Consider the following 15,762-nt stretch of genomic DNA (forward strand, 5'->3'; position numbering starts at 1 on the left):
TGTTAAACAATGACGTTTACATAATCAACACACTTATTTCTTTACAATTTTCACAATTCCTTTAATACATCTTAACATAATGGCAAGATAATCAAAGTTTATTACCTGTTAATAAAATTACTGAAAAGCACAAAATTTAATTAATTTTAGTACAGCGAGCCGGACCCGTGCGCATCTGGCGCAACCAGTCTAAAAGTCTCTTATCAAATATCAACAGAAATCAGCTGTTCTATCAATAATTTAAAACTTACAGCTTGCGCTGCCATCTGGCGTATGAGAGCAACTGTCGGTTACGCAGTGCAAATATTCACAATAGTTCCATAATACAAATAGATTTTTTTGTGTGCTAACAATCGTTTGTTTTTAGCAAATTATTTTAATAAAATATAGCTAAATAAAAACACTACGACCAAAATTGCCCAAAGCTCGCTTATACCCCGAATCTCCATCTTTAAAACCAAAACTTTATTTATATATTTTGATTCCAAATAAGAGCGAGAAAGGGAAAGGGACCCGTACATAAAAACAGCAATTAGAAATAATATATATGATGTTTACGTTTTGGGCTAATTTGCAATGCAAACTACATCAGCTGAATAAATCGTGAGTTAACTTTGTAAATATTAGAGCTTACGATTTCTTCTCGAACACAAGCGAGATTTTCGAGACCCGAGAAATCGAGAACTCGACTTCTCGCGAGATTCTCGTGCCTCGAAGTACTCGTAAATCTCGCAAGCTTTTCGGCATTCTTACTTAATCGCTGTATGGACAGTATTTATACACTTGGTTTTTTTTACTTGTGACTTTTTTGTTGATTATTTGCTTCAATTTAACTCAAAACATATTTATTATAATTGATATTAGAGAAAAATTGTAAGTTTTTTTCTCTAATATCAATTACAAAAACCATTGTATGAAGCAATATGAGCAAAGCTCGCTAATTAAATACATATGATCATATTTATTATATATATAATTTTGCCCGCAATATTTTATTTTTCAACGAGACATTAAGAAGACGGCTTCTCGCGAGATTCTCGAATCTCGAATTACTCGTAATACTCGCGATCTTCTCGACTTTCAATTCAGTCGCTGCATTGGCAATATTCTATACATTTCGGGGTTTTTTACTTGTGGTTTTGCGGACATTTTGGCTTGTGCTCCAGAAGAAATCTTAAGCTTTATATAAAACAGCCAATGAATCGATTAAGTTGAATGTCGAGAAGCTCGCGAGCCTTACGAGTAATTCGAGAATCTCGCGAGAAGGCGAGACTCGCGAGAAATGTCTTCTCGAACATGTTCGAGAAATTGTAAACTCTAGTAAATATTAGGAAGAAAGAGAGGTCTACTTTTAAGGTAAGATACCAATATCGGTCGCCACTTTGAAATAGGGGGTAGAAAGAAACGATTATCGTATTATCCACTATGATTTTATCATGAAACGCCTTGTATATGTATTGATTTTTTTTTTATAAACTAAATTATTTCCATTAAAATACATTTTTTTTTTTCATATAAACTTTGTTTTATATACTTATAGGCACCCATATGCATTGTGCACACATACATACGTATGCAAATTACTTTGTACCTTCCAGTCAACGTTTTGAGGCTTAATCGAGTTAGAATGAGTTTTCCTTGCTTTTTGTGGCCGCTGTGGTAAGGGACTAATCGTGGCTTGCCTTCAATATCAAACTTGTTGTTGGAAAGATACATTTGGGATTTATTTTAAGGCCTCATCGCCATTAATTGGCGCTTAACCGCCTTAGCCATTTTTGCCGTTTAACAAGTCATGCCAGCAATCCCTCTTTCGCCATAACTGACGCCAATTGACAGCACCAAAAGAGGTGAAGTTTTCCTGTACCTGCCCTTTCCAACTCTGTGGAGGTCTTACGCTGCTTACAACCTGTGGTATCGACTGAAACACTTTATGGCCATGGCGTCTTCGTCCATCTGTATAGCATGAACTTGCCAGCGACGCTTTTGGGCTTTAATTCGCTTTTTTATCTTCATATCTGCGTAAGGTTTATGATTATATCTCCTTATTTACTCTTCGTCGGCTCACGGACAGGACCATTAATCTTCCGGAGAACTTTTCTTTCGAACACTCCAAGAGCCATTTCATCTTCTCTGTTGTTGTTGTTATTGTAGCAGTGCTTCGCCCCACCCAATAGGTGCGACCGATCACAGATTGTCATCAATATCCTCTAACGAGAGTCCAAGGAAACTTGCTGTTTAAACAGGGGTGCACCATAATGAAAGTGGTCTCATATTCTCTCGACAATGTCCACAATTCCGAACCATACATCAGGACAAGTATGATGAGAGACTTGCAGAGCGTGATTTTTGTTCGTCGGCAGAGGACTTTATTTTTTAATAGCCCACTCAATCCAAAGTATCACTTGTTGGCAAGACCTATTCTCCATTTGATTTCTAAAACGAAGTCCTTCACAGTCCGAATTTACATCCGTCAAGAATGGCGTGACTGCCAAGGCCTGAGAGCTCCGTTTCTTTCTTGGATGACAGTAAGTACTTTGTCTTGTCCTCATTTGCCGCTAGACTCACTTTTTTGCCACGGTTAAAGATTTGTCACAAATCAGTGCGCATTTAGACCTTGTACTTATTGCACTAAAATAAATTGGGTGCTTCAAAACTACATACTTAATTTTTTTAAACTTTCGTAAATTTTTTTTTTTCGGTTTTCTTTTGAAAACGTTTTAGAAAATACTTTGCATAGTTTCTGTTACAAATTTCATTCAAATTGATCGATATTTTACTTCCTTTATATTAGGTCGGTGGAATGTTTGTCCGCTTTTCATACAAATCTTGCAACCGATTTTTAAGTAACTTCTCATTGAGCTACAAACGTGAAACTTTACACATAGGTTAGAACACCGTGGCAATGTAACAAAAGGAAAAAATTTCCGTTAGGTGGCACACCGATCGAAATAATTAGATAATAATTTGGAATTTTGAAACCGGGTTTTAAGTAACTTCTCGATGAGCTAGAGTTTTGAAATTTCAAACTTAATTCAGAGGTCGATGACAGCCGATGACACGATACAAAAAGATTCGCTAGGGGGCGCACGGGATGAGATATTTAGAAAAATCGTACGAAACGGAGGGGATTCGGGATCGATTTTTATGTAAGTTCTCATTGAGCTACAACTGTAAAACTTCACAGATAGGATAAGACGCCGATAAAATTTAAGAAAAGTAGAAAAAAATCCGTTAGGTGGCGCAAGGATCGAAATATTTAGATAAGAATTTGGAAATTTGGTGTTTTGAGATCGATTTTAAAGTAACTTCTCATTGAGCTACAAACATGAAACCTCAGAGACAGGTGAAGACACCGTGACAAAGGAACAAAAGGAGAAAAAAATTCCGTTAGGTAGCGCACGGATCGAAAAAATTAGATAATAATTTGGAAATTTTGGAAACCGGGGTTTAAGTAACTTCTCGATGAGCTAGAGGCTAAAAATTTAGAACTTAATTCAGAGGTCGATGATAGCCGAGAACACAATACAAAAAGTTTCGCTAAGGGACGCACGGACAGAGATATTTAGAAAAATCAAACGGAACGGAGGGAATTTCGGGATTGATTTTTATGTAAGTTCTCATTGAGCTACAAGCGTAAAACTTGACAGATAGGGGTAAAACACCGAGAAAGTGTAATAAAAGGAGAATATAAAAATAAAATAACAAAATGTTAAGCACTTCCTTTATATAAATGGACAAAAATCAGCGAGAAATGTATCCTTATATAAAGACATATTCTTGCTAAACTTCAATTTTTAAATTTTGACATAGACATTGCAAAAATATTTATGAGAAGTGAAAATATAAAGGTGGAGCGCAATTGATTGACTAATAATATCTGCTTTCCTTCCAACTTTCCCATCCAAGTAATGTGTATTTTTGCAATTTCTATGTCAAAATTTAAAAATCAAAGTTTAGCAAGAATATGTAAAGGAGACACTTTTCGCTGATTTTTGTCCATTTTTATAAAGGAAGTGCTTAAAATTTTTTTATTTTATTTTTATTACGTTGTGTTTATACATATACGCACTAAGGGCTTTTCGTAGAATTTTTTTTAGTAGTTTTAATCAATGTCAAAGATGCTCGAAAAAACAATTTTTCTCATGAGAAATTTTAAATATTATTTTTTTTATTTCTTTTGAAAAATGCAATTTTAGTATATTTTTGAGATGAAAGTTAAGTTTGTTTTTTAACTTTCCAATGATATATGAGCGCTTTATTTTGAAAGTGGGATAAATCATTTCCAACTCATGGTCTTAAACGCATTGTTATTTCTGAACGAACGCAATTATAGATGGTTCTACAATTATATACTAATAACAAAGATTTTAAAAATTATAAAATGGTATATTGTAGACTTGTAAAACTTTGTGGAATTTGTAGGACGGCTGCGCCAAGAATTCACCATACTTTTTGCTATGCTGTCCGCCTCAACAAAGTTGATTTTTGAAGGCTGTTTAACTCTGTAATCTTTGCTGTAATTTATTTTGCTTTTGGAAAAATTACCTATTTCAAATAAGCTGCCTGAAAAATATTGGCATAACAGCTTAAGTTAAATCAACAATGGAAACTCTTGGAAAATTTGAGCAGATGTGGCAATTTCGCGCGTTCTTTGAACGAAATATTGACAATCTATTGATCATTACTAGGAAATTAGCTACATTCCATCAACTAAGCAGCACTTTAGCAATACTACTGTTATTATTTGGCTGCTCAAACACACCCATATTAATTGTGCATTAAATCTAAAATATAAAACTCAAAAATGACTCTGGTTGTTATGTCCGCAGCATTTATTTAGTTCAAAGTCACAGCCAATAATGGCCAAGGCCATAATAATTTACAAGGGTCATCAATTCTTTCTCTGATTCAAAAGCTGAACTACCAGCGCTACCGTCATCAGCTCATTGTCATCATTGCCAGTAGCGCCAATAACACCAAACTCGTGCCTAACACACAAAAATCGTTTCATTCAATAGCGCAAGTGAAATGTACTACGCATTCACTACTAAGTAGCGTAAAAAATTCGCTTGGAGTCATTGCGTCAATGAGCTACCATTGAGCTGGCACCGCATTGGCGCTGGCGCCATGCAATTTACATCACTAAAATTGCGCGAATGCCCAGGCTCATGACTTTGTTAATCCAGATGGTGAAAACGAAGCAGGGACAAAACGTATGGTGTATTCCTGGCGCAGCCGTCCCACTTTGTGGAGAATGAACGACTCTACAATGCTCCCTCTTATTAATCTACTCTCTTTGCTAATAATAATAATTGCATCTTTTGGCTATTGGACTCTAACAAACAGGAGGCGAGGAGAGATACCAACAAATTACCCCTGAACTTAAACGACATGAAATTACTTATACCACTTTCAAAATAAACGGCTCATATATACACATAAAGAAGTTAATTGCAGTTTTAACTCTTTTCGGAGTAATATCAACTCAAATTTTGGAGTCAACCCTGTTGCTCGTTCTATTGAGTAATTGTAGATTTGAAAAGCAAACCGCAGTGGTGTGTTTATTATGGTACGGAAGTCTGGGTCCACTTGGGAAATTTTACCCCATCAAGAGGTCAAAATTGGGATCCAGTTTTTTATGCGTGCCGTTCCTATTGGATGATTTGCCGTCACGGCTACATTCTATGTATAAATGTATAAATGTTAAAAAAAATTACGGCAAGAACTGTAAATGGGATATGGTTCGCGATCATCCAAATTATCGAAATCATTTTAAAGTTAAATCAGACCTCTCGTTTGCACGAAATATCTCGATTTAACCCTTCTAATGCTATGTAAAAATATAAATGTTACCAAAAATACCTTACAGTGCTTCAGGCGACTGTAAGTTTCAGCTAGTTATCCGTAGTTCGAATCTCTCTGAAACTTTTGGAAAAAACGTTACGAAATTTGCTCACGGTGATGAAGTGGTGGTTCTCGGTATGTGACCATTGTAATATGCCAGCAAATGTTTCTTTCTTTTCAGTTTTTCCCTGATGGTAGAATAATTGAATAACATTTATTATTAACCGATGTTAAGCTCATTAATTCTTAAAAATTTAGTAAAATTGAGCACACCATTTAACATAAAATAACATAAAAATAATCTATGGGGGTCAAGAGTATTATTGTTAGTTTGTTTCCTTTTTAAATAAAAACTAGTCTCCCTGAAGAAGATGCGGAAGCATCGAAACGCGTATATTTAAATTTATTATATAACTATAATTATATATTATTATAATTGTTGGCTGTTATGCTCCAACTCAGTATATATTTAAAAATCTTTTCAACTTAAGTGACGCAATGTAAACGTAGAAAAGGATGGTATACAACGTATTTTCAAAACTCTGACTGGGTTAACTAAGATGCAAACTTTTTATCATTTTGAAATGTTGGCGTATAAATGTAGTGCTTTACAATTACGAACCACCCTAATGTAAAAGGAAACATTTGCTTTAATTATTATTCTTCATTTATACGGAACTAAATGTGCGAAACTTCATAACTCAAATGCAAAGAAACTATTAGACACGAAGTTGATTACTCAGGTGTGAAGTTTCATTATAATTAATTGAACTCGACATATTTACAGATAAATGCACAAAAGAACCGCCACATAGAACGTTTCATATGACGCTACCAGCGGTAAAACGCCTAGCCCACAGATCTTTGAGATTTTCCGCCCAACTTGTTCCCCCAATCATTTAATTGTACTACTCAAACATGAAGTTATATTCTTTCGGTTTAAATAATTTTGTCAACATGTGATGCGAATATTTGGTCTAATCCACAGTTGTGTATATGAAAAATACTTTTGGGGTTGGGCTGGTAGGCTCATATAACATTTTCAAGTCAACTTAAAGCAGGGCTCTTCAAAACTGAAACTGTGACTTTGTTGGTAAAAATACTTTTATCGTAGTGGTAGTTGTTTAGTCGTTGATCAACGTGCACCGAAGCAAGACGAATGCACGCACTGTTTGCAACATTAAAAATATTTCGTAAATATGCCATACAAATAGATAAGACACTATACATGAGACTACCAGTGAATTAAAATAAAATATACGAGCCGGACCCATGCGCATCTTGCGCAACCAATACAACAGTCTTTTATCAAATATCAACAATAACCAGCTGTTCTATCAATTAATTAAAACTTACAGCTTGCGTTGCCATCTAGCGTATGGTAGCAACTGCCGGTAATGCAGTGCAAATATTCACAATAGTGCCGTAGTACAAATAGATTTCTCTGTGTGCTCACAATCGTTTATTTTTAACAAATTATTTTAATAAAATATAGCTAAACAAAAGCACTACGACCAAAATTGCCCAAAGCTCGCTAATAGCCCGAATCTCCATCTTTACAACCAAAACTTTACTTATATATTTTGATTCCAAATAAGAGCGAAAAAGGGATCCGTACATAAAAGCAGCAATTAGAAATAATATATAGATTCCTAACAAAAAAACTGTATATATTTGAAATGTGTAAACAAACAATAGTATCCATTTTGAATCAAACTAAGTGTGATATCTTCTGCATAGACGTCAAAATTCCAAAGTGATTGGATCACCTGATTTGTAATTGACTATCGCTGTCTCATTCTGTATCTCTTTCTATCACCCGCTGAAGATAGCCGACCCTATGCGCCGCCATATTGAACACCCTGTCAAAACGCTAAAAAGCAGCCATATTGAACATCCTGTCAGGCAGTTGACAGATAAGATATCACACTTAGTTTGATTCACAATGATAGTTAGTATCCTTCGATCTTGCTACGCCGCTTATTCAGTTACAACTAACCGATTCAATAAACGAAATAGCTAAGCAATCTGTATCGAATTTGCATAACTGTGCTATGAAGTGACGACCCCTTTCAAATCAAATGTTTTTTTAACTAATTAAATGGCATCCTATTTCAAGTTAAGTGAAACAACTTTCTTGGTTAATGAAACTTTACCAAGTCAAAGAAAATCTTTTTCAGGTCAAACTAAACATTTCAGGCTAAAATTTACCATTTTTAAGTCAAATGGAACCTTTTTTAAGTTAAATTAAACTCTAATCGAGGCAGTTAAAAAAAATAAATTTTTCCAGGCAAATTAAAACCTCTTCAAGTCAAATGAATCCCTTTTCAAGACAAATCAAACAACTTTTAAGTCAAATAAAACCTTTTAAAGTCAAATTAGACCTACTTAAAGTCAAATTAAAATATTTCGGGCTAATTCAAACCCTTATAAGTCAAATGAAACTCTTCTTCAGTGAAATGGAACCCTTTTCAAGTCGCAATAAATCCAGGTCAAATAAAAAATTATTAAGTAAAACTAAGGGCCAGATTATGTATGACGCTTTGCGTAGCAATCACTCGCGTTCCCATTCTATATAGTGGGTACAAAGGCATTCAGGTTTACTGTCACTCACTGAAGTGAATGAATGCTCTTATATCATCGAAACACGACGAACAATTTCTCGTTGCGGTATACATAATTTGTCTCTGAACTTCTTTGAAGTCAAATGAAAACCTTTTCAGGCAAATTCAAATCCTTTTGCAGTCAAATTAATCTTTTTTCAAGTCAAATGAAACTTTTTTCTGGCCAAATTGGATCTCTTCCAGTCAAATTAAACCTTCCTGAGGTCAAATAAAACCTCTTTTAGATAAATAAAATTATGTTCAAGTAAAATGAAACATTTTTAATGTCAAATGGGTACAGAGTGAGTGAGACGGCAATTTTCATAATCAAAATAAATACTTTCCTCAAATGTGAAACTCAATGCAAGATTTTCCAAAATCGTAACGATTTTAAAAAAGTTCTTTTGTAAGTCTTGAGAAGCTCCATATTTCATTTTAATGTTCTTCAACCCTTTCGCGTCGGAGTTTTATCTCCACTGGAAAATAATACACTTACGGTTAAAAAAGGCCGAAATTTCGACATGATATCTTCAATGACATTTTCCAAAGTTCTACCCAATTTCTTTTTTTCGTCGCAAAGTCAACCCACGTGTCAAGTTCCATTACTTTAACTGTCTTTGATAACGAACTATTGCACTTTTTCCACGTTTCGAAATTTCTGTATCTTTTTCGTTCAAAGCAAACGCGGTCCCCAAACCCATCTTGTTCATTTTAATAAAGTTGTTAAATAAAAGCAAGGAAAACCTCCATGCCAAATTCCAACATGACTTTTGATTTATGCATTCCAAGACTTTACAATTTTCTTCTTATAAATGTAGACGGTGCCATGCCCATTTTCCAAAGTTTTAACAAATTTGTATATTTTGTCATAAAGTCAACTCACATATCAAGTTTCATAATTCCCATTTTTTCGATATATCGATATCAATTTTTAGTAAGTGTGCGTGGTCGCCACCGATTCTCTTACTAGTTGGGATTTTTGGCAAACTAGTATTCTGCTAGTATACAACTAGTTGATTTGGCTGCCCGGGGCGTTAAACCAGGATCTTCGGTGTGGAAGGCGGAGCACGCTACCATCACACCACGGCGGCCGATTCCTTTATGCTATTACGTACTCCCCTTATTCAACCAAAGTTATAATGCCCTTATGTCAGATTCAACAAAGCATTAGAAAAAATTTGTTAAAACTAACATATTCGAATGGAAAATAATCAAGAAGAAGCAACCAGCTTTTGGGATAATAACACCTGGTACTGAATTCGCCTAGGTATCAGCCAAGAAATTTTGACATTTCTATGAAGCCATTTTCAAAATTATGACTGGGTTAACTAAGATGCAAACGTTTTATAATTTATTAGTAGAGGTAGGGTGCGCCGCATTTTGAAATTTTGGCCTAAAAATTTAGTGCTTTACAATTACGAACCACCCTAATGTAAAAGGAAACATTTGTTTTAATAATTATTCTTCATTTATACGGAACTGAATGTGCGAAACTTAATAACTCAAATGCAAAGAAACTATTAGACACGACGTTGGTTACTCAGGTGTGAAGTTTCATTATAATTAATTGAACTCGAAATATTTACAGATAAATACACAAAAAATCGCCACATAGAACGTTTCATATGACGCTACCAGCGGTAAAACGCCTAACCCACAGATCTTTGAAGTTTTCCGCCCAACTTGTTTCCCCAATCATTTAATTGTATTAATCAAAAGATGAAGTTATATTGTTTTGGCTTAAATAATTTTGTCAACATGTGATGCAAATATTTGGTCTAATCCACAGTTGTGTATATGAAAAATACCTTTGGGGATAGCCTGGTAGGCTCATATAACATTTTCAAGTCAACTAAAAGCAGGGCTCTTCAAAACTGAAACTGTGACTGTTTGGTAAAAATAATTTTATCGTAGTGGTAGTGCTTTAGTCGTTGATCAACGTGCACCGAAGCAAGACGAATGCACGCGTGGTTTGCTAACATCAAAAATATTTCGTAAATATGCCATACAAATAGTATCTTATTACATGAGACTACCAATGAATTAAAATAAAATATACGAGCCGGACCCGTGTGCATCTTGCGAAGCCAATATAAACGTCACTTATCAAATATCAACAATAATCAGCTGTTCTATCAATTAATTAAAACTTACAGCTTGCGTTGCCATCTAGCGTATGGTAGCAACTGCCGGTAATGCAGTGCAAATATTCGCAATAGTGCCATAGTACAACTAGATTTCTCTGTGTGCTCACAATCATTTATTTTTAACAAATTAGTTAAGTAAGATATAGCTAAACAAAAGCACTACGACCAAAATTGCCCAAAGCTCGCTAATAGCCCGAATCTCCATCTTTACAACCATAACTTTATTTATGGGGTATTCCATCCCATTTCGACCAATTTTGAACCCGACCCCTTTAGAATTGGCTGAAAGTTTTTCTTCTTTTTCTAGCTTACGAAAGACGTTTTTCAGAAGTTTTTCAAATTTTTTCATCCAACTCAAAAAAAGTTTTGAATTTTTAAAAAAACACCGTTTTTGTTTTCAAAATGCTATAACTTTTTCAAAACTTGACCGTTTGGGATCTTTTTTTTTAATTTCTTTTTAAATGTACTTTTCGGAAAAAATTCAAAAAAATTTTTAAAGTTTTTTTTGTAATTTTTCAGTTTTTCGAGATTTTTCGAATTTCGCCCTTTTTTTCTCATAAAAAACTGCAATCATCCCCACTAATCCCGGAGTGGGCCGAGAATTTTTTTTTTATTTAATTGAAAAAAAAAAACTAAAATTTTTTTTGTATTTTTTGAAAAGTACATTTAAAAACATATTTAAAAAAAAAAATGATCCCAAACGGTCAATTTTTTAAAAAGTTATAGCATTTTAAAAAAAACACCGTTTTCCAACTCAAAATAAGTTTAAAATATTTTGAAAAAACAGTGTTTTTTTCAAAATGCTATAACTTTTTAAAAAATTGACCGTTTGGGATCATTTTTTTTTAAATGTTTTTAAATGTACTTTTTGGAAAAAATTTTAAAGTTTTTTTTTTCAATTAAATAAAAAAAAAAATTCTCGGCCCACTCCGGGATTAGTGGGGATGATTGCAGAATTGATTGAAGCTTTTTATGAGAAAAAAAAGGGCGAAATTCGAAAAATCTCGAAAAACTGAAACATTACAAAAAAAAAACTTTAAAAATTTGTTTGAATTTTTTCCGAAAAGTACATTTAAAAACAAATTTAAAAAAAAAGATCCCAAACGGTCAATTCTTGAAAAAGTTATAGCATTTTGAAAACAAAAACGGTGTTTTTTAAAAATTCATAACTTTTTTTGAGTTGGATGAAAAAATTTGAAAAACGTCTTTCGTAAGCTAGAAAAAGAAGACAACTTTCAGCCAATTCTAAAGGGGTCGGGTTCAAAATTGGTCGAAATGGGATGGAATACCCCTTATATATCTTGATTACAAATAAGAGCGAAAAAGGGATCCGTACATAAAAGCAGCAATTAGAAATAATATATAGATTCCTAACATTAAAAAACTGTATATATTTGAAATGTGTAAACAAACAAAAGTATCCATTGTGAATCAAACTAAGTGTGATATCTTCTGCATAGACGTCAAAATTCCAAAGTGATTGGATCACCTGATTTGTAATTGACTATCGCTGTCTCATTCTGTATCTCTTTCTATCACCCGCTGAAGGTAGCCAGCCCTATGCGCCGCCATATTGAACACCCTGTCAAAACGCTAAAAAGCAGCCATATTGAACATCCTGTCAGGCAGTTGACAGATAAGATATCACACTTAGTTTGATTCACAATGATAGTATCCTTCGATGTTGCTACGCCGCTTATTCAGTGACAACTAACCGATTCAATAAACGAAGTAGCTAAGCAATCTGTATCGAATTTGCATAATTGTGCTATGAAATGACGACCCCTTTCAAATCAAATGAAATGTTTTTTAACTAATTAAATGGCATCCTATTTCAAGTTAAGTGAAACAACTACCTTGGTTAATGAAACTTTACCAAGTCAAAGAAAATCTTTTTCAGGTCAAACTAAACATTTCAGGCTAAAATTTACCACTTTTAAGTAAAATGGAACCTTTTTAAGTTAAATTAAACTCTACTCGAGGCAGTTAAAAAACACAAATTAAAACCTCTTCAAGTCAAATGAAGCCCTTTTCAAGACAAATCAAACCACTTTTAAGTCAAATAAAACCTTTTAAAGTCAAATTAGACCTATTTAATGTCAAATTAAAACATTTCGGGCTAATTCAAACCCTTTTAAGTCAAATGAAACTCTTCTTCAGTGAAATGGAACCCTTTTCAAGTCACAATAAATCCAGGTCAAATAAAAATTTATTAAGTAAAACTAAGAGCCAGATTATGTATGACGCTTTGCGTAGCAATCACTCGCATTCCCATTCTATATAGTGGGTACAAAGGCACTCAGGTTTACTGTCACTCACTGAAGTGAATGAATGCTCTTATATCATCGAATTTGGTTCACATGACGAACAATTGCTCGTTGCGGTATACATAATTTGTCTCTGAGCTTCTTTAAAGTCAAATGAAAACCTTTTCAGGCAAATTCAAATCCTTTTGCAGTGAAATTAATATTTTTACAAGTCAAATGAAACTTTTTTGTAGCCAAATTGGATCTCTTCCAGTCAAATTAAACCTTCCTGAGGTCAAATAAAACTTCTTTTAGATAAATAAAATCTTGTTCAAGTAAAATGAAACCCTTTTAATGTCAAATGGGTACAGAGTGAGTGAGAGCGCAATTTTCATAAACAAAATACTTTCCTCAAATGTCAAACTCAATGCAAGATTTTCCAAAATGGTAATGATTTTTTAATTTATTTAATTTCGATGAGCTCGAGGCAGTTTAAAAAATTGAAACACAGTTTAAATGTTTATATTTCAATTTTATTGAAAATACATTTACAATAAAGAGACTACACTAAACAGGACAAAAATAACGCTTTTGCGCTAAATAGGTAAACTACATTCAAAAAACTTCTATATCAATCACTTTTATTCGTGGTCTTTAACCGATTGTTTTCTTAAAGGGACGTCGCTCAGGAAATAATCAGCCCAATTCTAAATATTCCCTCGGAATTTTGTTCTCGCGGATTTTTTTATTCCCGCCGAAAAATTCCTCCAATTATTGTTCTCCCTTGGGGAATAGGAATTTCGAATTTTCGAAGTCGGCTGTTTTATGAATTGAAATTTCGTTGCGCAATTCTTATTTTGTTAAAAAAATTGAAAATTTAATTATTGTTGCAAATTTGTTTGAAATTAAGAAATAATATATAAACAGTGCACAGTATTGCATTTCATGTGGTATTCACTGAAATGAGTAATGAATTGTTGCCACAGCAACATCAACAGAGGATCATAAGAAGAAGAAAACGGCGGGATAACACAAATCCGCCGGAGTTACCTGCTTCCATTCAGCAAAGCAATTTTCTGGCGGCCAAGTCGAGTTGAATTCGTCTTTCGCCATGTGCCAAAATCTATTTAAGCCTTCTTAAAAATCCTTGCGCAATTTCAGTATGGCTGCATAAAATATACCAACAGCTCTTTCGTTGCTTATGATATACTTTTCGACTTAAAATAAAGAATATTGTGGTAGAATGTACATACATATTTTAGCACAAACTTGTATAAATAAGTGTTCTTTCTTAAACGAACCAATTTCCTTGAACTATTTTGATGCATTCCCTTTAATTTAACAAGTGAAAAAACTCCTATGAAATGGCAGAGAAATCTCCCTCTCGCTCACATTCATAATACCCTATAAACGGTTTCCGCTTTTTCGAACATTGTTCAGAATTGGAGGAAAAAAAACTCACAAGGAATTTTTATTTAGAATACGAGGAATGGGAGAAGGGAAAAAAACACGCACGGAACTTTTGTTTAGAATGGGCTGAATAAAACGCACATATGTATATTTGTTGGCGAAACCAGGGCTCCCCTGTGCAAATTTTCTAAAGTGTTTAGAAAAAGGTAGCAGAACTCGCTTGAGTTTTCTTTATAGGTGAATATTACTTGCGAAACGAAAATTTTCATCAGCGTTTTTTTGTATGGAATTTTTCATTTCTGGCGTTATGGGTGAAACGCTTAATTTATTAATCATAACTCACCCAATTTACACCAAAAATTTCACAACAGTTTTGTGTGTTCACTTTTAAATAGTCATTTTTGTAATAGTTGAACACTCACCTTTTTGGAGTCAGTTGGCGATGCTATCTTATAAAGTGTATCCATATAATATGAAACGCTGAAGACACTTAATTCTTCCTCCATAATTTTAAAACAATTTCATTTAAATTTATTTGGGTTCGTTTAAACAATTTCTTTTTCTGCTATTTGCTCCAGAAACTTACAGTCACATAGATTCGTCGTTCCCTTAGTACCATAAGGTTTTATTTTCAAAATACGCGTCTTAAGCAGATGCACAATTTAGAGATCATTCATTTATCGTACAATTTACATTCATGCTCATATATGTATATATATATAGACAACCGTAAACACGTAACGCGAAATTATATCAGAAAATCGTTTCAAGTGCAGACAGAATATGTCTCCATTTCAGCCTTCGTCAACATTCTGTGACAAATGTCTATCCAACAGTCAAATGATCTTAAACAGCTGACTTAGAATTTGTAATCTTTATTCCCCTCAACGCGCAAAAAAAAATGGAGTAGGTTACATACATATGTACTCGTATGTAGGCCGTACTAGTATATATGAAGTATATTTCCGTTACTCAGAGCTTTAAGATTTTGTTTAAATTTCTCATTTTCTTATGTATTATGCATTTATAAAAATTAGTATCAATTTGTTTCCGATTATTGCTTTATTTTATATAGCATGTATACATTAGTAACTAACAGGGTGTTTGAATTGGGAATAACACTAGGGTGGTTACTTGGTACTTATAAAGTAAATTGTTTTAAAATCTTTCGTGACATCTTTTCAAATGTGTGAGCAGGCTAGTAAATGGGATTTACAAAGTTTTAGCTCAATAGGCGCACCTCACGAAACCAATTGTTCAAAGAACTTTATTCTTGTATTATTTGAAAACTTAAATTAATTAATTTTAAATTAATTTCATTAAGTTAATTTAATTTTATTTTATTTTTGTGCTTTGCTTTTGTAAACACTTTGTATATGAGTATTTGGCACTATATCTCTGACTCTTTATTTCCAACAAAACAGCAGTGTATACATCTGTTCGAGCACTTGCATGCACAAAAATTGTGTATATACTCAGAGACTTAAATTTTTATATATAGCTGACATGTTT

General features: G+C 33.5%; 1 protein-coding gene and 1 long non-coding RNA gene across 6 annotated transcripts in view; one reads left to right on the top strand and one right to left on the bottom strand.

Annotated features, from left to right (window-relative positions):
- Arms (Ankyrin repeat-rich membrane spanning) overlaps window positions 1-15,762 on the bottom strand; it is a 200,218-nt gene that overhangs the window by 159,683 nt on the left and 24,773 nt on the right. The window contains exon 1 of one of the 5 annotated variants that reach the window (XM_067774556.1): window positions 14,673-15,031. The exons of the other annotated variants lie outside the window; for them this stretch is intronic. Within the exon in view, the coding sequence (XP_067630657.1) occupies window positions 14,673-14,756 (84 nt within the window). The 5' untranslated portion in view covers window positions 14,757-15,031. Of the gene's footprint in view, window positions 1-14,672; window positions 15,032-15,762 lie in introns of those variants that run through there. 5 annotated transcript variants of the gene reach the window in all.
- Window positions 1-15,762, top strand: part of LOC137244877 (uncharacterized) — a 57,055-nt gene that overhangs the window by 13,961 nt on the left and 27,332 nt on the right. The window lies entirely within an intron of this gene.

Source organism: Eurosta solidaginis, chromosome 3 (genome assembly GCF_040869045.1).
Source record: "Eurosta solidaginis isolate ZX-2024a chromosome 3, ASM4086904v1, whole genome shotgun sequence".
Taxonomy (NCBI): Eukaryota; Metazoa; Arthropoda; class Insecta; order Diptera; family Tephritidae; genus Eurosta; species Eurosta solidaginis.